The following is a 22,218-nucleotide window of genomic DNA, read 5'->3' as shown; positions in this document are numbered from 1 at the left end:
CTTGCTCCTACCTCTCCCTGCCTGCAGAGATTGAATGCTTGGAGAAGTGGGCCTTTTCTAGTCTGCCCGACCTACAGCTGAATCTGGTGATGATAGGGGCAGACACTTCCTGTCTGCTTCCTCTGCGAGATTACACCTGCGGCCACAAGCTCCCAATATGTGCATGGTGTCCACTTCTGTCCCCACTCTTGGGAGCTGTGCTCTTTTCCTTAGATTCCACCCCTAGTAACAGTGTTCAGCCACCTTTTCGCCACTGCCAGGTGCTCCCACCCAGAACCACGTTGGCTCTACTTCCCTCTCCATTTTGTTTTTGGCAACTATTAATGTTTTCCTGTCTGAGCCAAAATGCTGATTATGGTTCAATTCTCTGCAACATGCAAATGCTCGCGTGACAAGTTAAAACATGTGAATATTTATTGGCTAAGAGAGAAGTCTATTAAGTATTTGTTAAATTAGTTCAATAACTTAATTGTAGGATGTGGTGTTGTTAACTTTTCCTGATTTCTAATACAAAAAGGTTCTAGGCTGACAGTCAATGATGACAAATGTGTCCTTTAAAGTAAAATGTTGAAGAGACTTGGAGCCTTTCTGATCCTATGTCAGGAAAGCACTCTTCTGCACAATGTATGACCTTGATATTTTCTTGGGGAGGTGAAAAGGAAGCTGCAGGGCTTAGGGTGGAGGCAGAGTGCTGTTTTGTGGCCAGGAAATCCGGAAGGACAGGTTTCTGGGTGAATGGATATCCTCCAGTCATACCGAATTGAACAGTTGGTTATCAGGCCCCAATCTCACCTCTATTAAAACAGAATGGGTGAGTTTGCGACAGGTTGGAGTCGTGTTTGAGAATTCTAGCCTCCCACCCAACGCTAAAGCAACTGTTTTTTAGAGTTCTATATTTCCCTTCATTCAACGCTCGTGAAGAAACACAATGTAAATATGAAATGTGAAGTCATTAAATATGATTATAAAGGAAAATACATGGACGTATATGTTTGCCACCGTGAAACATTTCCAGGTCAGGCAATTCGAATGCAATTAAGGGCAGCGTAAGAAAGATACAGGGAATGATCTTATCGGCTCACCGTGCCGGTTGATTGGCGTGGCAAGCCAGTAAGATAGGACGAGAGGTGAAAAATTGGGTTTGCGCCTGGTTTCTTGCCTGTCGCGATCTTACCGGCACAGTTTTGCCACAAAATCAACCTCTCACCCAGAAAGGGCACAAGGCTGATTTCAGTATATACTGGGAGATTGGGCACCCGCGCAATGGCACCCCAAGAGCTCAGCAGCCGGCTTCACAGGCGAGCTGAGGCTCCACCTCCCCTACTGGCGGGAATCGCATGACAGCTTCTGTTTTGCACGGAGTGCCGTAAATTCGTGTTACTTAACTCACTGAAACAAACGGCAAGAAAACCTACCCTTTTCTAGCCCGTTAGATTTTGTTTAGAAAACTCTGCCCTCCATCTCTGAGTTGGATTGTCATGTTTGTCCTCAAGTCGGGGCAGTTTTTTGCTCTGGATTTATATCCACTCCGAACTCAAAACTGAAATTAATGTCAGGAATGACCTTGCAAACAATAGAACAATGAAACTTTCATTTCATTAGTCTGGGTCGGACAACTATTCCAGTTTAGGAGCTGAAAGACCAGCGTGTGCCTCACTGTGCCAGTCAAAGCTCCAGCGACTCCAGTTGTGGAATGCTGGTATAATTCTAAAAATGGAACAGCATTCAGTAACCTGACTGCTTTGACTGAGCAGATGATTTGCTGTTTTGCAGTCTCCAACCGTCACCACTTCTTTGACGGCAACTTACTGTACCAGTTCCGCATAAACTTCCGCCGAAGAAGACGGCTCACTGAACTGTTGAGTGAAAACTCAGGGACGGCACAGGAATCCCACGACAGCCCGTTCTGCCTGCGGAAGCTAAACCCTGAACAAGACAGCTCAAGTTTTCTCTCAGGTAGGAGGGTTTCCGAGAAGTACATACTTGTTTGAAACGTACTTGGACGTCTGTCTGTGCTTGTGTCAAAAATAGTGTTTGCTTCATCGCTTGAATGTGAATGCCCACAGCATTTTTCAGAATCAATGTTCTAGAAGCCTATTTCAATTTAAATTCTGGCCTGATGTTGATGAATTAATTTACCATGTGATGTTTTAATTTCTCAATGCTATAAATTCAAGATTTTCTCATGTTTTCAGTTAGCAACTGATTTTAGCTTGGTTTGTAGAAATATAAAATTCATGTTAGCAGCCCATTGGTTAGGTGTTTATCCAATAACAGATATCACAAGATGGGTTCCACTGGACAGTGTTTTGGTTATGCGATGATGTGAGTTTAAGTTCTTCAGACAAATAATTAGGGGTAAGGTTTTTTTGTTCTTTTGCAGGATGTGGGTGTCCCTGGTTAGGCCTGTCCCTAATTGCCCTTGAGAAGGTGGAGGGGAGCTGCCTTCTTGAACTGCTGCAGACCATGTGGTGTAGGTACACCCACAGTGCTGTTAGGGAGGGGAGTTCCAGGATTTTGACCAAGTAACATAGGAATGTTGATATGGTTCCAAGTCAGGATGGTGAGTGACTTGGAGGGAAACTTGCAGCTGGTGGTGTTTCCATACATCTGTTGCCCTTGTCCTGCTACGTGGTAGAGTTTGTGGGTTTGGAAAGTGCTGTCGAAGGAGCCTTGGTTACTTGCTGCAGTGCACCTTGTAGATGGTACACACTGCTGCCGCTGTCCATTGGTGGTGGAGGAATTGAATGTTTAAGGTGATGGGGTGCCAATCAAATGGTCTTGATGATGTCATGAATATTGTTGGAGTTGCACTCATCCAGGCAAATGGAGAGTATTCCATCACACTCCTGACTTGCGCCTTGTAGATGGTGGACAGGCCTTGGGGAGTCAGGAAGTGAGTTACTCTCCACAGAATTTCCAGCCTCTAACCTGTTCTTGTAGCCACAGTATTTGTATGGCTGGTTCAGCCTAGTTTCTGGTCAGTGCTAAACCCCAGCTTGTTGCTAATTGGGTTTTAGCATTGGTAATGCCATTGAATGTTGACAACTGATGGTTGCATTCTTAGGAGAGGTTAGGCGACTTTCTTTTGTACAGAAGGCTGTCGAAAAATACAACATCCCACTCAAGATACTTCTGTTAGTGAATTCATAATAATGTTTCAAAAGGAAATGGAAATTTTTTGTGAAAAGTAAACTATTAAAGGGTTGGATAAAGAGAAGAGGAATAGCAGTATCTGGAAAGCTCTTTCAGAAAGCAGGTATAGAAAAATAAATTGAATAATCTCCTTCTGTAGTGTAAATTTCTGTAATACTTTGAATGAAGAAAGACATTTGGCCTATTTGATTTCATCCCTCCAGAATGCCAACACTATTGGCAAATACATCAGTGTGGACTGAAAGCCCAAGAGTAACAGGTTAGCAAGGGGTACACACACAGGCATTCTTCAACCTTTAGAAAACACTTCATGCCTCTGTTGATCAGATATTCCCCATCACCTTAAACAATCACTTCCTCCACCATCAATAGACAGTGGCAGCAGTGTGTACCATCTACAAGATGCATTGCAGCAAGTAACCAAGGCTCCTTCGACAGCACTTCCAAACCCACGAACTCTACCATGTAGCAGGACAAGGGCAACAGATGTATGGAAACACCACCAGCTACAAGTTCCCCTCCAAGTCACTCACCATCCTGACTTATCACCATTCCTACAATGCCCAGGTTGAATCAATAAAGGCTGTGGCTATTTTACTATTGATGGGAATAAATGTGTGATTCTAGACAGCCAAGCGATGAAGGTCTAACTTGTTTCCTGTTCCTTATTTCAAGTGCAAACCAACAAAGAGATAAAGGTAGTGTCGGCCGTACGCCGGAGCAGCATTACTTCTGGGGTCGCAGGAAGCACAGCCTTCTACAATACATCTCCCAGCCTTGCCTGCTTGCCTTCAGTAGAGTGTAACCCTAAGTCAGGTGAGAGCAACTCAGTTCAATGGCAGTGACAATGGCATATACAATGGGTGCAAAAGTTCCATTACAGCACATCACATACATACCGGGAAAGCCACATTGCAAAATTAAGCACCTTTAGCCTCGGATTGTTTTTGTGCATTCAATTTGATGGGTGAAAAATGACAGCGCATCATTTTATAATGTGCTGTCTTCAGCCCAGAAGACTTAAGGATATAATGGCCTTGAAGAAGTTGCAATGGAGATTCACCAGACTGATACGAGTTTTAAGGGTTGAATGTTGAGAACATGTTGAATTATCTTGGCTTGCATTCTCTTGAGTATAGAAGATTAAGGGGATCAAATTGAGTGGTTTAAAATGATGAAAGGATTCAAAAGGGTAAATTAATCCAGGATAATGGCCCCTAAGTTTAAAATTCGAGTCAGGGGTGCAATCAGTATTTCTTCAGATGAAGGATAGCCAAAGACTGGAACTCTGGCTCCACTGCACCTCCCCACTCACCACCATCCCCACACCCATCCCTGGAGCTGGGCCAAATGAAATTTTTCAGATTGAGCTTGATAGATTCTTGTTCAGTAAAGGTCTCGGGATGTGGATCAAAGGCAGTAAAATAGGACTGAGATACAGATCAGCTCTGACTTACTTGAACAGCAGAATAGAGCCGATGGGCTGAAAGACCTACTCCTGTTCCTATGTCAAACTTTTACAGCAATGTTACTGGGTGACTGCCCTGTCAAATCCAATCAAATAGCTTTTAATGTTTTCTCCAGGAGGGACAAACAACTGGAGCATAAGTTTCGCTGCAGTACTTAAAAAGATAGCTAAATGTTAGTAAAAGTTTTTTTTAAGTGTAAAGAGCGATGATATTTGCACTAGTTTGTTTTGCAGTTCATTAGGAATTAAGTTGGGAAGCAGGAATAGTGATGGCTTTAATATCAGACTGCCAAATCTACATGTCAATTCTGCCATATCATTGGAGGAGATTGATATAAGTGTCAGAAGTAGGCTTACATTAACACTGCAATGAAGTTACTGTGAAATTCTCTCCTAAACTTGGTTTGTTGAGATCCAAACAATAGAAGCCTGGGCTGAATTTTAACCTGTACAAAGGGTGAGTTGAGTTGGGTGGGTCTAAGTTTTGAAAAATCTATTTAATGACACAAACCTTCCTCTAACTCCTCTGCTTCCTGCTGGCTATCTGTGGAATTCCCTGCCCAGTGAAGAGTTGAGGCTACCTCATTGAATGTTTTTAAGGCAAGGATAGATACATTTTTGAACAGTATAGGAATTAAGGGTTATGGTGAGTGGGCAGGTAAGTGGAGCTGAGTCCTCGAAAAGATCAGCCACGATCTTATTGAATGGTGGGGCAGGCTTTAGGGGCCAGTTGGCCTATTCCTGCTCCTCGTTCTTATGTTCTTATGTTCTTAAGTTCAACTGAGCTTGGAAAGTGATGGGCAGCCTGATGCGCGACAATCGAGCACGAGACACAAGGCTTCTGTAATTGAAGGCTTTTATTGTCTAACAATGGAACTATTTAAACACGAGTACACCATTCCAGACTGGAGGGGTCCCGCCCGAGCAGAGGGTCTTATACCTCTCCCAGGAGGCGGGGCCCGACTGGGATGTGCCACAACAGCAACCACCACAGGTATATTAATCCCACAGTGTAAACACCCTAGCCCAACAACAACATTAGAATAACCCCACAGTGGTAACCAACGATGGTTCACCACATTCACCCCTCCTTTGAGAACAAAGGCCGGCGGGGTGCGAAAACAGACTATATATATACAAAAAAAATCTACAAGTCCAGACGGTCTGGAGGACCGCACCGTCGTTGTGACCTCCTCAATACCGGCTGTGACACCGGAGCAGGTGCTTGCGGTGGCGTTCTCTCCAAAACAGCGTCCGGCTGTCCCCTCGAGGACTCACGGGCCGGTTGACCCTGATGAAGCGGTAGTGCAGGGGATCCCGGTACCTTCTGCGATGGCGCCGATCTCCGAGTCTCAGGCAAGCTGTACAGTGGAGTATAACTGTTATGCACTGGTCCCGGTGCTGACCGCGCCACGTCCGGGGGAGAAATAAGCGATAGGGGATTCGTGACTGGGGGTATGGGAGCGACAGGAGTTGCTACGTCCCCTGCGGGCGCCAGGTCTCGGATCGAGACTGTGTCCTCCCGCCCGTCAGGATATGCCACATAGGCATACTGAGGGTTGGCGTGGAGGAGGTGGACCGGTTCGACCAAGGGGTCGGACTTGCGGGCCCTTACATGTCGCCGCAGAAGGACAGGCCCTGGGTACGTCAACCAGGCTGGTAAAGATATCCCCGAGGACGACTTCCGAGGGAATGAGAACATCCTCTCGTGGGGAGTAGCATTGGTTGCCGTACACAGGAGGGAGCGAATGGAGTGAAGCGCATTTGGGAGGACCTCCTGCCAATGGGAGACTGGAAGGCCTTTGGACTTCAGCGCCAATAGGACAGCCTTCCAGACTGTAGCATTCTCTCTCTCCACCTGTCCGTTGCCCCTAGGGTTGTAACTCGTGGTTCTACTAGAGGCAATCCCGTATGAGAGCAGGAATTGCCTCAAGTCGTTACTCATGAACGACGAGCCCCTGTCGCTATGTATATAGCAGGGGTACCCGAACAGGGTAAAAAGATCACGGAATGCCTTGATCACCGTGGCAGTCGACGTGTCTGCACAGGGGACAACAAACGGGAACCGGGAGTACTCATCTATGATGTTAAGAAAGTACACGTTCCGGTCCGTAGAGGGAAGGGGGCCCTTAAAATCCACACTCAGCCTCTCGAAGGGGCGAGTGGCCTTGACCAATTGTGCCCGGTCAGGTCGGTAAAAGTGCGGTTTGCATTCCGCGCAAATCCGACAGCTTCTTGTTACTGACCTGACATCCTCCACCGAGTAGGGCAGGTTGCGGGCTTTGATGAAGTGGTAGAGCCGAGTGACTCCAGGATGGCACAGGTCATTATGGAGGGCATTCAAGCGGTCCTCCTGCATAGTAGCGCATGTTCCGCGCGAGAGGGCATCCGAGGGCTCATTGAGTTTCCCTGGACGATACATAATATCGTAATTATAGGTGGAGAGCTCAATTCTCCACCGCAAGATCTTGTCATTCTTGATCTTGCCCCTCTGCGTATTATTGAACATAAACGCCACGGACCTCTGGTCCGTGATCAGGGTGAACCGCTTCCCCGCCAGGTAATGGCGCCAGTGTCTGACGGCCTCCACAATAGCCTGGGCCTCCTTTTCCACCGCTGAATGCCGAATTTCGGGACCTTGAAGGGTGCGGGAGAAAAACGTGACGGGCCTGCCTGCCTGGTTTAGTGTGGCGGCCAGGGCGAAATCAGATGCATCACTTTCCACCTGAAAAGGGATGGATTTATCCACCGCGTGCATCGTGGCTTTCGCAATGTCGCTTTTCAATGCCTTGAAGGCCAATTGGGCCTCTGGCGTGAGTGGAAAAGTCGTGGACTTAATAAGCGGACGGGCTTTGTCCGCGTAGTTGGGGACCCACTGCGCATAATAGGAGAAGAAGCCGAGGCATCTCCTCAGTGCTTTTGCGCTAGCGGGCAAAGGAAGTTCAGTAAGGGGGCGCATACGGTCGGGATCGGGGCCAATGACCCCGTTTTCCACTACGTATCCCAGGATGGCTAACCGGCGCGTACGGAATACACACTTCTCCCTGTTGTAGGTCAGATTCAGGCGAGATGCAGTGCGCAAAAAGTTCTGGAGATTTGTGTCATGGTCCTGCTGATCATGGCCGCAGATGGTGACATTATCCAGGTACGGGAAGGTAGCCCGCAACCCGTTCTGGTCCACCATTCGGTCCATAGCACGCTGGAAGACCGAGACCCCATTGGTGACACCAAATGGAACCCTAAGGAACTGATACAGACGACCATCCGCCTCAAAAGCCGTGTAATGTGGGTCCTCTGGGCGGTTGGGGAGTTGGTGGTAGGCGGACTTAAGGTCTATGGTGGAGAACACCCGGTACTGCGCAATCTGATTGACCATATCAGATATGCGCGGGAGAGGATACGCATCCAGCTGCGTATATCGATTAATGGTCTGACTGTAGTCGATGACCATCCGGGGTTTGTTCCCGCTCTTAACCACCACGACCTGTGCTCTCCACGGACTAACGCTGGACTGTATGATCCCTTCTTTGAGGAGCCGCTGAACCTCAGATCTGATGAAGATCCGGTCTTCAGCACTGTAATGCCTACTTTTAGTAGCGATGGGCTCGCAGCCTGGTACCAGATTCTTAAATAAAGAGGGTGTGGTGATCTTTAATGTGGAAAGATTGCATGCGGGGCGCTTTGGACAATTTGGAGGCTGCGGCTGATCCCCTACTGTCAGCGAAGGGAGTGGCCCACCGTACTGTAGGATCACACTCTTCATGTGGACCATAAAGTTTAGTCCGAGGAGAATTGGCGCGCAAAGATGCGGCAACACAAGGAGCCTGTATCGCTCGTAAATTGTGCCCTGCACTTTCAGAGTTACCACACAACGTCCTTGGATCGGTACAGACCGGGACCGTGATGCCATAGAAATTGTCTGTTTGGCAGGTAGAACCCGGAGTCCACACCTCTTTGCAGTGTCAGGGTGAATAAAGCTCCCAGTGCTCCCGCTGTCAAACAGACAATAAACAGTACGACCATTTACCTTAATGTTCATCATTGAACTGTCAAGCCTGTGGTGCTTAGCCTGGTCCAGGGTGATCGACGCCACCGTTGGCCCTTGGACGTCACTGCAGGCAGCCGAGGTTGATGCTGAGGACCCCTGCTAGTCGCTCCTGGTCGTCGTCGACCAAGATGGCCGCCCCCATGAATCGCACATGGTTGAGGGCGCCAAGCGTAGCGACTCCTGGTGGTCATCCTCCTCCGACTCCGCCAGCCACAATGGCGTCGTCCTGGGCTCGCACGTGGACGGACCTCGTGGGTACTGCGACGTCGATGGAGATTGTCTCTGTTCTGGAGGGTCACAGGCTGCACTGCCGTTCTTGGGCTTCGATCTGCAGACTTTCGCGTAGTGCCCCTTTTTACCGCATTGATTGCAGACCACCGTTTTAGCAGGACACTGTTGCCGTGGATGCTTGGCTCCTCCGCAGAAATAGCACCGCGGGCCGCCTGGGGCTGCCGCCGTCGTCGGGTCGATATGGGAGCGCGAGCCCGTGGGGCGAGGAGGGATTTGTGACTGCTCCTGCCACGTTGTCTCCACGTGGTCCTCCGGATACAGGGCCAAGCTCTTCGACGCCGCCTCCAGCATTTCAGCCATCTCCATAGCTTGGGTCAGGTTGAGATTCCCCTTCTCCAACAGCTTGAGCCGGATGTACGAAGACCCTACCCCTGCCACAAACGCATCTCGGGCGAGGTCGTACATGTACTGCTCAGCCGACACAGCTTTGCAGTCACAGCCCCTGGCAAGCTGCAAGAGCTCATTGGCGTAATCCTCCATGGTTTCGCCCGACTGCCGACGTCGTGTAGCGAGGAGGTAACGAGCGTGGATCTCGTTGGGAGGTCTCGTGTATCGCTTTTTCAAAAGCTCGAGGGCCCTCGGGTAAGTGGTGGCCGCACGAATCGCGAGGTAGACAGTGTCGCTTACCCTCGCATGGAGGACCTGGAGTCTGTCGTTATCCGTGGTGACTGCTGCAGAGGCTGCCAGGTAGTCCTCGAAACACTTCAGCCAGTGGTCGAAGGTGTTAGAGGCGCCGACCGCACGTGGATCCAGCGTCAGACGCTCTGGCTTTAGCATTTGTTCCATACTCTCCTTTCTGTCGAGAGTTTCGTGTTAGACAATAAAATTGATGCGCGACAATCGAGCACGAGACACAAGGCTTCTGTAATTGAAGGCTTTTATTGTCTAACAATGGAACTATTTAAACACGAGTACACCATTCCAGACTGGAGGGGTCCCGCCCGAGCAGAGGGTCTTATACCTCTCCCAGGAGGCGGGGCCCGACTGGGATGTGCCACAACAGCAACCACCACAGGTATATTAATCCCACAGTGTAAACACCCTAGCCCAACAACAACATTAGAATAACCCCACAGTGGTAACCAACGATTGTTCACCACCCAGCCCATCCGCTCCAAGGAGGCGGATTATAAGTTAAGCATCACGGGACTGTGAGCCTGATTGTAATTCAGCTTTGCAACTTGTTGGCCATGTCTCCCCAGTGTGGGGAATGTTCCAGTCGGCATCCACTTCTTTCCACAATCAGCCTGGCCTCTAGTCAGGGAGCTGATCAGTGATGTCACTGACATCCTTTGGAGTTCAAAACATCCATGGCATGTAAGGAAATCCCAAATTGGGGGTTTCTTAAAACTTTATCACTGACCAGTTCCCTGTGGTCAGGTAAGTAAAAACACCCCACTATGGTCTGAGGCACACACATCAGGCCTGAAAGGACCAACTGCTGGAACTTTTACAGGTGGACCTTTGATTTCCCATCAACACTGTTTATTTACTGAGACCCAAAGTCGGCGGCTCTGTTGATGTCCCCATGTTGTACGTACGAATGAACGTACAACAGAAGTGCCACAATCTTCCATGGAACTCAAGCTTGACCATGTCCAGAGGCTTCCTGTAACCTTTTGTGGGATTGGTCCTCCCAAAAGCCCCAAACAAACCCATTAATGCAGAGGTCGTCACTCTGAGATTGGACACTCCCAAGTCTGAGAATTAAGAACAAAGAACAAAGAACAATACAGCACAGGAACAGGCCCTTCGGCCCTCCAAGCCCGCGCCGCTCCCTGGTCCAAACTAGACCATTCTTTTGTATCCCTCCATTCCCAATTCTTATATCCCTGGTGGATCTTTAGAAGCCAGTCTGTGAAAGAAGGGCTGGATCGTGGCCTGAAGAAAAAAATAAATTCTTGAACCAATCCCTTTATGGGGTGGGGGGGGGGGGGTGCTGAATAGTCATTTGGTGGGAGGTCAGGAACCTTACTTCAGACCTGGCAACAGTGCGTCATTCAATTCACCATATTGTGCACTTAGGATCTGCCCAGATCAGCCATTGACTCGTATGGATATTTCCAGTAAGGAATTCTTTATCATTATCAATCTTGCTACCATAGTGTGTAGATGACAATGATGTTCTATTAACTTCAATTTGAAGTCAGCACTTCTGTTGTACGTTCATTCGTACGTACAACATGGGGACATCAACAGAGCCGCCGACTTTGGGTCTCAGTAAATAAACAGTGTTGATAGGAAATCAAAGGTCCACCTATAAAAGTTCCAGCAGTTGGTCCTTTCAGGCCTGATGTGTGTGCCTCAGACCATAGTGGGGTGTTTTTACTTACCTGACCACAGGGAACTGGTTTCTACCATGTTCACACTTTCACAACCTGCAACCCCTCATTGGCCTTTCCAAACTACCATTAGCTAGTGGAGGTTGTACATTCTTCATGATCTGTTTCTGTGCTGGATCTCACAGGTTTAGATGCACCAGTCTTTGTGTTGGTGACTACTACAGTGATGGTGCTAATTGTCCCTGGTGTGATGGAATTGTGGTTTGAAATCTGGATGGTTGGTGTTGTTCTGTGAAAAAAAGATAGGGCAGGATTTTTTTGCATGGTGGGGTTCCCCATCCTGTCACCTGAAGAGTTTGTGGGGAATGCACCCTTGCTAATACTGACTCTCCCCTGGCCATTTACTGTTCAGTGGGTTGTTAATTGGCTAAGAGTGAGACTTCCACCCCCCATCGAGGGAGGAATTCCCACCTTAACGAGCTGCCAGTTAGCTGGATGGCCAACAGCTCTGTAGTCCTGACATTGCCAGGCTCAATTGCTGACCACTGCTGGGACCAAACAAGAGATGTATTGGCAGGACCTGGCTGGCAGGCCCAAGAAAGGGGAGTGAATGGGTTCAGGGCCTGTTTTGTGAGGTCTGGGTGGGAGGGTTAAAGGGGCTGGGAGGTATGACCTTGGGGGAGGTGCCATATAGTTCCACACTTAGAACAAAAACCTTAAAAAGGGGTGAGTTCCATGACACAGCGCTGGCAGGGTGGCCTCTGATACACCTGCCAGCAACTGAGATCCTTGAAGATTGGGGTGCCATATTTAAAGGTCACCCCAGCACAGCAGAATTCACCTGGAACCACCCTGCACACACAAGCTGGGATCTTCAACTTCTGTTTCTGTTGGACAGGTTCTGTGACGGGACTGGAAAATCTCACCAGAGCTCCCAAATTGCGTTTCACACCGACAGAAATGCATGACACAGTTGTCTGCTTCCCCCATCAGTGACGGGGCATGCTTTCTGGCGTTCAATTTTGGGAACATAATTTAAATGCATTAGCATCTAATTATCAGGCATATACACCTGAATCATCCCCCATTCCCTGGCATTGATAGTGCCAGGGAAGTGCCTGGGAGCATTCCCCAGGTAGTGCACAGGGGTAGTGCCTGACATGACCTGCCCTCTCCCCTGAGTATGGCACTCACCTGAGTTTCCCTGGGAGCTCTGCTTGCCAGGTATAAGCCTTGGGAGACAAGTCGTGATACATGCCGTTCTGCCTTCACACCAACGTGAATGGATTTTCTGACGGTGGGGGATAGGGGTGATAATTAGATGCTAATCCATTCAAACGTGCCCAGTCACTGATGGGGATAAGTGTGTTATGCATTTACATCGGGGGAAATGCAACTTGGGAGTTCTGGTGAGAATTTCCACTCCTGACACCAAATCTGCCCATCAAAAACAGGAGGGGAAAATCCCACCTTCTGTGTGCACATTCCAACATTGCTCCAGGCCTGAGCTTCATTGTTGGTCATTGGTCGCTCACTCTACAGTTCCCACATACCAGAATTTCCCCTCCTTTTTTTCCTTCTGTAACTTGCCTTATCTGTTTCCTGCCCAATTGAGGCTTCTTCACTCCTTTGCTTTTCAATCGTTGCTCCAGTCTCATGTCCATAGCTTCCCGCTCACCATGTAAAACTTCCTGAGCGTCCTGGGGGGAGTACTCCCACTGTTCCTGGCCAACAACTAATGCAAAAAGCTGCTTACCTGGTGGAGCCTGCAGCTCTCGCCTGCTTTTTACTGCAAGGTTTCCCAGAATTGCACATTTAGATAAATTGGGCGGAATTATACTGGCCCGTCCGCCCGAGGTTCGTACCATCCTGCCCGAGGCCAATTGAGTATGCGGTCCTCCGAGCCTCGCCTGCCCCCGGAATCGGGGCGGGCGTGTCGGTAAAATTCTGGCCAATGTCCCATCTTTCCATGGCTGGACACTCAGATATCTCCATATTACCACCATTAAACAGGTAATGCAATTGGCATGTTGGGGTTACATTCCCACTACTTAATTTGGCGGGGGAAGGAAAGTATGGGGATTAACATTGAGCCCATGGTCTTTGAAAAATATGTTTGCGTTTAGAGATCTGAGTTTCAAATATGGAATTTTTCTTCCCTGTAGTTACAGCAAGGTTTTGCACATTCAAAGACTTTTCTCGGTTCATTATAAACTTTTGTGATCATTACTAATCTCAGGGGTCAATGCCGTTTAGGTATTCTGGTTTTAAAAGATTCCTGTTGATCTAGTCAATGCTGCCTACGCTTTCAAAGAAGTGTTTGTTTAGACCACTCATTGTTTCATTGGTATTAAATAGCTGTAAGGTTTCAAAAACTTCCTATTTTGTACAAAAACAAAGTTGCAGCCAGATTTGCTTCACTAATTAATGAGGTTCTGTATGCTGTTCTGGAAGCAATGTAGTTGACGATTGCCACGGGTAGTTATTTATTTGACAGCCCTGTCCTTGTTCCTGCTCTCCCACCTACAGGTTGTGCTTGGCATGCTGCAGATTGCAATCTGATCACAGGTCTCAGAGATTTACTGTGCGTAATAAAACTGCAATTTTACTGGAGCGTAAAGCCTGTTAAGTAACAAAGATTCAGAATTGATTTAAATTAATTTAATACAAAGGCAATTAACAGAAAGAAGCAATTTAAGTACTTCAGAGATACTGAGGTTTTTTTCAATAATGGTTTTGCAAGTTTTAAGTTTATCTATTTGTGTCACAAGTAGGCTTACATTAACACCGCAATGAAATTACTGTGAAAATCCCCTAGTCACCACACTCCGGCGCCTGCTCGGGTGCACTGAGGAAGAATTTAGCATGGCCAATGCCCCTAACCAGCATGTCTTTCGGACTGTGGGAGGAAACCGGAGCACCCAGAGGAAACCCATGCAGACACGGGGAGAACATGCAGACTCCACACAGACAGTGACCCATGCCGGGATCAAACCCAGATCCCTGGTGTTGTGAAGCAGCAGTGCTAACCATTGTGCCACCGTGTCGCCCATGTCAAGTGACTTGTTTTAATAGATAACAGATATAAGAGCATTTAAATCTTCATTGGCGGGGAGTAGAACCAAAAAGGGAACTACCTTTGGATCAAGGTAGCATAGTGGATCAAGCTCGAATCATAGAATGTCTACAATGGAGGCCAGTCAGCCCATCAAGCCTGTACCAACAGGCCCACCCAGACCCTAACCCCGTAACCCCACATATTTACCTTGCTAGTCCCCCTGACACTAAGGGCCAATTTACCACATGGCCAATCAACTTAACCTGCACATCTTTGGAGTATAAGAGGAAAGGTTTAAGGTGCGTGGGGAAAGTTTAGAGGAGATGTACGAGACAAGTTTTTTTACACAGAGGGTGGTGAATGTCTGGAGTGCGCTGCCCGGGGAGGTGGTGGGAGCAGGTACGATAGCAGCATTTAAGGGGCAACTAGACGAATATATGAATAGGATGGGAGTAGAAGGATACGGACTCCGTAAGTGCATAGGCAGGCATCATGATTGGTGCAGGCTTGGAGGGCCGAAGGGCTGTTCCTGTGCTGTACTTTTCTTTCTTTGAAACCGGAGCACCTGGAGGAAACCCACGCAGACACGGGGGAGAATGTGCAAACTCCACAAAGACACAGCCACCCGAGGCTGGAATTGAATCTGGGTCCTTGGTGCTGTGAGGCTGCAGTGCTAACTACTGTGCCACCATGCCTTGTGAATCTTCATTACATTGACACTGTAAATATCATGATGTAAGCAGGTTTGTTCAACTTGTATGTGGACACTGAACCCGAAGGAAATTTTGCCAGAAAAATAGCTGGCAGAGCCTATCAGGAGCAAATAGCTTTACAAAAATCAGAGGAAATAAGTCATGAGCTTTCTTTCTTTTGAGGCTAGAGAAAGCTCATCACAGATTTTGTAAAACTTCTGCCCCTGTGCTGTGGGTTTGAGCCTACTCCAAAATCCGAGTAAGGTCCGACACTGCATTGTTGGATTACTGTCCTTTAAATCAACTACAGAACCACAATGTGGGAGTTCTATAGCCCAGAATGGGTGCATCGTCAGTGTGTGCCAGGGGTGCCTGACTAAAGCCACCATTTTCATGTTTGGAACTTAGTTGAATCCAACTGGCAGACTGCAGTTAAACTTCACTGCAGCTTGCTAATTTTGGGAAGCTGAAAAATGGCCAGCATCAGCATGGACCCAGCTGAAACATTGGGGGGAGTTGGGTGGCGGGGTGAGGGGGGCATTGTCAGGGATGGTGGTACAATCCAGGTCTCTCAAAAATTCTCTCCAAAAAATGTTATCCAGCTTTTCATGGACCAGTCTCCAGCAATTCCTTTAAGGACTCAAACCACGGCAGCACAGTGGTATAGTGATTAGCACTGCTGCTTCACAGCACCAGGGACCCGGGTTCAATCCCAGCATTGAGTCACTGTCTGTGTGGAGTTTGCACTTTCTCCCTGTGTCTGCGTGGGTTTCTTCCGGGTGCTCCGGTTTCCTCCCACAGTCCAAAGATGTGTGGGTTAGGTTGATTGGCCGTGCTAAATTGACCCTAGTGCCAGGGGGATTATCAGGGTAAATGTGTGCGGTTACGGGAACAGGGCCTGGGTGGGATTGTGGTCGGTACAGACTCAATGGGCCGAATGGCCGCCTTCTGCACTGTAGGGATTCTATGGTCAGTTTTTTAGGCCGTTCAATCTCCTGTGTGACTGAGTCTCGCCTGCATGGTGCACACTCAGTTCATTTGTACATTAAGATGGTCATCAGTGCCTTGCAGCTGGTGTAGGCCCCTATCTGCATATGCTTTGAGCCGGCATTTGAGCGCCCATTTAAGGGGCTGCCTGAAAATTGGATCAGATTGGCCTCATATGTCAAACGAGTTTCGCAAGTTTTCTTTCAGTGGTCGCCTGTCCTTCAGGCGAGGAACAGACAAGTTGAAAATCACGTCCCCTTCTTACCCTGTTTAGTTTTGAAATTTGTCTAATCACAGCATTCCAAAATAATCCGTTGTATCGTGAACTTTGAAATGCATTGAGAGATATAAAAAGGCAGCATTATAAATTCAATTTTTTTTTTTGACTAAATGTAATAACAAGAAAACGATTCCTTCCTGCCAGTTGGTAACAGCCTGTCCGAATATGGTGTGTTGCTGATGTGGCCATTTTCTTGGTTTTAAAATGTTAACACACTGGTGTTTAACGTTGTAGTGTTGAAGAGGCCAGTAACTAATGAAGAACTCCTGTCTCCTGGAGCACCTTACTTAAAGAAAACATTAACAGTAAGTGTGCATTCCTTGACACTTTAATCAGTTACTGCAGTGGAAGTGGAGCTGTGGCATAATCTAAGTAGAAGTTGTAAACTGATTGAACTGCAACACTGCCATGGGAGAGTAAAGAGCCCTTTATCTCAAACTGTATGGAATTTTGTGTAAGATCCAATGTTATCGTTGTGCAGAAGTATTTCTGTGAACTATGGTGAAATCTCAGGAATCAGCAATCCCTGCATTCCAGCCCGGATCATGTCTGCTGGTGAACTCTGCAGTTTGAGTCAGGAGGTAACCTCATTTGAATTCCACCCCCCACAAGTATCTTAGCATTATGGGCTGGATTTATGGGGTGCCATGATGTGGAGATGCCGGTGTTGGACTGGGGTGAACACAGTAAGAAGTCTCACAGCACCAGGTTAAAGTCCAACAGGTTTATTTGGTTGCAAATACCATAAGCTTTCGGAGCACTGCTCCTTCGTCAGATGGAGTGGAAATATGGGGTGCAGAATAGAACCATAGAATCCCTACAGTGCAGAGGGAGGCCATTTGGCCCATCGAGTCTTCCCTGACTCTCCAAAATAGTTTCTTACCCAGGCCCACCCCACCCCAACCCACCCCGTCCTATCCCTATAACCCTGCACATTTACCATGGCTAATCCACCTAACCTACACATCTTTGGACCATCATTGTCCCTGCCACCTCAGCTGAAGAGTCAAGGTGGAATCTGCCCATCATCCCCATGGCTGCCCCACATCAATTTAACAGCTAGAACAATTTTGCTAGCTTCTGAGGAAGACTGGCACCCGTTTCCTGGGGGGTGGGGAACGTCCTGTCTTGAGGAGCTGCTGCCAGCTCTGTATGTTCCAGCATCAAGAGTTTTAACAACACCAGGTTAAAGTCCAACAGGTTTATTTGGTCGCAAACACCATTAGCTTTCGGAGCGCTGCTCTTTTCACTCCATCTGACGAAGGAGCAGCGCTCCGAAAGCTAATGGTGTTTGCGACCAAATAAACCTGTTGGACTTTAACCTGGTGTTGTTAAAACTCTTGCTGTGTTCACCCCAGTCCAACGCCGGCATCTCCACATCATGTTCCAGCAGTGCCAGTCAGGAGCAGTGGCCACTGCCGGGACTACAAGCAGTCCCACCATGCTGATGAGCCCGGGTAAGTCCAGGGTCGGGTCTCAGTGAGGGGGTGAGGTGAGACTGGAAGGCTGGGTTCAGGAGGCTGGGGAGAATTAAAGCGGGGAAATGTCCTGTTGGTGTTGTGCCCAGATGGGCACAGAGGATCCACAAAGGAGGTCCTTCTCCCTTGTCGGATACCAGCCCGTGCACCACAGTTAAAATAAAATAATGTCAGGGGTACAATGAGCCCTTTAAATGGCCATTAAGTGGCCTGTTCAGGGCCTCAATGGGCTCAGAGTTGGACAGGCCATCTGATGCTTCACCCACCCACCCCCTGTAATCTTATATATGCATCTTCTTCCAAAGGCAAGGAACATTGCCCACGATGTCAATCCAGGATGCAGGATCTGGATGGCAGGTTCCCCTTCCTAACCCAGAAAAAATTAACGTTGATTTTAAAATAGGGGCATCATAAGATGATGAGGTAGACTATCTTTGGGGTTCAGACTTCATCCCAAGTCTGGGTCCATTTGTGCCCTTTGAGTAGCACATTTTCTGGGCACATTGACTGCTGTCCATGCCAACTGACTGGTTGGGAATGTGAGAACTGATGCTGGAACTTGTTACCCTGGCTCCTTGGGCCTCTGATGCCAGGCAGGATTCAAACCTATTTTCCAGCCCTTTGCCCATATGCCTGCTGGAGTTGTGGCAATGGTTCACCAGAGGTGCCAAGAATGTTCTTTGGCCACCGCGGTTCTCCAACTGAGTGGGGAGTCTCGGGAGCAGCCTATGAAGAAAACATGAAACATATTGTTAGATCTTTAATTAGATTATGTGCCAGTGATCAGTGCTTAATGCTTGTTGTGCAAATGTTTAACTTGTCATTGATATTATTTAACAGAAAATAATGTTTAAATTACTCAGGTCTTTTGATGGCACTCAAAGGCGAATGCTTTGATTTAATTAATAAAGCACAACAGCATTGCAATATGACATGCAATATTAGTGTGCAAATGCTGAATGGATGTATCTAAAATTCCCTTTATAATTTATCTACGATTTTATTTTTCTATGAAAATTCCCTTTCTAATTTATATCAGGCACAAATAAATTAATGTCCATGTTGAAATGGTGAAGAAAGAAATTTTTAGTTATGTTCTAGGTGTGCATACATTAGTATTCCACAGCAATATTACAGAGCCAGATTTCAGCTTAGACCAGAATGTTAGTTCCCAGTCATTTTAATGCTTAGTTAAGTTCAGGAAAACCGCTGCCTCCCTGGTACAACAAAGACACTACAACACAGAAATGAACAGTCATAAGTAGTGATAAAGATTTTCATCCATTGGGAATAGCTTTATTACTGTAATAAGAAGGCTATGCAACAAAATGGAATCGCAACACAACCTTCCATAAGAGTTAATTCTTCACCAGTTCTTGTCTGGTGACCCCCTTTTTCTTGCTTCCAATTCTCTTTTTCTTTTTCACTTTCCATTTAAAATAAACTTTTAACCTTGACATTGTTATGTACTAAAGTTTTTAAAGTTTATTTATTAGTGTCACAAGTAGGCTTACATTAACACTGCAATGAAGTTACTGTGAAAATCCCCCAGTCGCCACACTCCGGCACCTGTTCTGGTACACTGAGGGAGAATCTACCAAGGCCAATGCACCTAACCAGCACGTCTTTCGGACTGTGGGAGGAAACCGGAGTACCCAGAGGAAACCCATGCAGACACGGGGAAAATGTGCAGACTCCGCACAGATAGTGACCCAAGCCAAGAATCAAACCCGGGTCCCTGGTGCTGTGAGGCAACGATGCTAACCACTGTGCCACCGTGCCATAAACTGTACACCAACCTTTCCCTTTAGAATTTTCCTAAACTTCAAAACTTTTGGTTACCTGTGTGTTTTTTTTTGTCCTTTCTCCATCCTTTTGAGCTGTAGAGGGGTTTTTGTCCATCCAGTCCTAAAAGCGGAAACCTAAAGATTGGCGGATATGTTGCTGTTAGATTTATCTTCAAAAGTAGGAAGAGCAGCTTTTTTACAAAGTGTAACAGGGCCTTGGGTTGAGCAAAATATTTATTGAAGATTTGATTTCAGATTAGCTTCCCGTGCCTCTATACAGAATGACCCCTTATTCATTGTTAGCAGTGGCCAATCAAATAACCATGAGAAGCAACCAATTCTCTAGAAAAGGCTACATGTACATTGGCTTTTCTTTTAACCAATATAAATTAGCAAACTAGCAGTACACAATCTTATTCACGGTTCGGGCATACTATTTTTTTATGTTATCGATATTATAGCATTTTAAATTTCAGTTCTACTTAATGTCAACCATTTTTCTTAAGAATGAGCAGGACCTTGAAGCTGAAATGCTCGAATGTCTGGCTTTGTTGCAGTTGAGTCAAATAGCATGGACAGGTTAGAATCATAGAATCTCTACAGCGCAGGAGGAGACCATTTGGCCCTTCGAGCCTACACACTGACAACGATCGCACCCAGGCCCTGTCCCCATAACCCTGCGTATTTACCCTGCTAATCCCCTTGACCCTAAGAGGCAATTTAGCATTACCAATCCCCCTGTACATCTTTGAACATTGCAAGTTTGTTTATCTGTAGTCTTTCCTGCAGCACATACAGCTTGCAATGAAGAGCTCATCATTTATATTTAAAGAGATTCCTTTGTAACAGCAGCATAGCATTGTTAATCTTTAGGTAATTGACTCGTCAGCATCAAATGCAATACAGATTGTACTGTTTAAAAGTCTTTTATGTTTTTTCTGGTCCAGTTACATTTTGGGGTAAATCACCTGCTAAAAATGTTAATTCTGTTTTTGTTAATTGATAAGGTCATCAAAAAGTTGTGATTTAAAGCAAGAACCATATGCATTAGAGGGTGGAGCTGCTTTCCTCCAACTAAGTGGAGGGAGCTATGAGCATGTTCCCGTGCCAAATACCTTGCGTGAGCCGTGCTAATATTGACAATGTTTTTTTTTAACATAAGCTGCATTGATCAAGAAACAAAACAAACCTCAAGCCCTTTTACACACACCAACATTTCAATCTGGACTCTGCAATGGAAGTATTTTGAACTACAACTGGAGAAATAAAGACATTTTGCTCTTTCCCAAAAGTTTTTGTTTTATCTACATAGTTCTCAGATCTGTCTACCCCATGCAATTTTTGAACAAATTATGTCTTTAAATGTTGTTGTGACATTGGTCTGACCTTCAAGCTTTCTGGGCTGAAGCTAAGTCTTTACCAATAACACTCCAGCTCTTAACTGCATTCAGTACCTTATCATTACAATCTTTGACCGACTCAGTTTCACATTCTTTCTGCATCCATGGATCACTGAGATGCCTAATATCTTTCAAATGTGATTTTCTTTTGCAGAACTGTTGTACAGTCATTAACTCCCTCTATTCCTATGATCTGTACATCAGCAAATGGAATTTTCCATTACAAGTGTTTCCAGTTGTTAAACAACATCTGTGCAAATTTATTTGTCATCAAATCTTATTAATAAATTTCAACAGCTCTCAAAACGTCTTGCCTGCTGTCAGGAACCTCTCTCAGCTGGGCACCCAATCTTTGACACGGACAACAATAAAAGCATGTTTCTTTAATCAAGGACACCACCAGCATTCAAGATGATTAGGGTTTAAATCTTTCCCAGGTATTTATTTGAGTCGATATTTATACAAAAGCAGCCTTACAAGATGCTACCACTGATGGGAAATTGCACCATGGTACATTTTTCAGGTGCCAAGCAGTCTCTTAATTCTCCAAAGTGGCAGGAATATACTTTGCACATGTATATTTCCAATTAGACCCCCATCGCACAAGACCTTACTTAACCTTTGAGATAGCTGTGGCCGGAACTTCCTATACCTAGCTGCAACAAGCTTCTTCCACAGTGCCTTTAGTATGGCAATGAGGTACTAGAGACAATAGCCAAGGCTTCTCAGAGCTCACCACTTGTGCACAGGGAAAGTTCACTCCATGGAAGGGCCACCCAAAAATGGGAGCTCTGAAATTTCTGGCTAGCATCTTTGATAAACATGATGTGGAGTGCAGAATCGGACTCTGACCCATGGTCACACTGAGTGAGACCATGCCAACAGTAATGCCTTGCAAAGTCTGCTAACATTATGTGCAGAGTATCGTATAAATTCATCCCGTCTACAAAACAGTTATTGTAAAATAAAATTATTTTTGTACATTTATTTTTATTGCAGATTGTAGGTGATGCAGTGGGCTGGGGTTTTGTTGTGCGAGGTGGAAGACCGTGTTACATTCAGGCAGTAGATCCAGGCGGTCCAGCGGCAGCAGCTGGAATAAAGGTAATGCTTTAGATCACAGAAATATGTTGTAAAAAAAGGACACTTGCCTCTTCATTCCATAGGAACTGGGTCGCAGGTTAGACACTAACTTTCACCTCTGCGCTCAGGATTCAAATCCAGCAGATTTTTTATCCGATGGCTGTGATGGCCCTACATAACAGGAGTTTGGGAAATTTCCAAACCCACG

The 22,218-nt window shown here is 46.6% G+C and overlaps 1 protein-coding gene across 3 annotated transcripts in view; it reads left to right on the top strand.

Annotated features, from left to right (window-relative positions):
• Window positions 1-22,218, top strand: part of LOC144508305 (DEP domain-containing mTOR-interacting protein-like) — an 83,399-nt gene that overhangs the window by 34,304 nt on the left and 26,877 nt on the right. For all 3 annotated transcript variants that reach the window (XM_078236127.1, XM_078236126.1, XM_078236128.1), the window contains 4 exons: window positions 1,774-1,956; window positions 3,832-3,972; window positions 16,497-16,567; window positions 21,927-22,031. In XM_078236127.1, the coding sequence (XP_078092253.1) occupies window positions 1,774-1,956; window positions 3,832-3,972; window positions 16,497-16,567; window positions 21,927-22,031 (500 nt within the window). The remainder of the gene's footprint in view (window positions 1-1,773; window positions 1,957-3,831; window positions 3,973-16,496; window positions 16,568-21,926; window positions 22,032-22,218) is intronic.

The sequence above is a fragment of the Mustelus asterias genome, chromosome 20 (assembly GCF_964213995.1).
Source record: "Mustelus asterias chromosome 20, sMusAst1.hap1.1, whole genome shotgun sequence".
In the NCBI taxonomy this organism is placed as follows: Eukaryota; Metazoa; Chordata; class Chondrichthyes; order Carcharhiniformes; family Triakidae; genus Mustelus; species Mustelus asterias.
The sequence above is the reverse complement of the archived record's forward strand: the minus strand, read 5'-3'. Positions and strand labels throughout refer to the sequence as shown.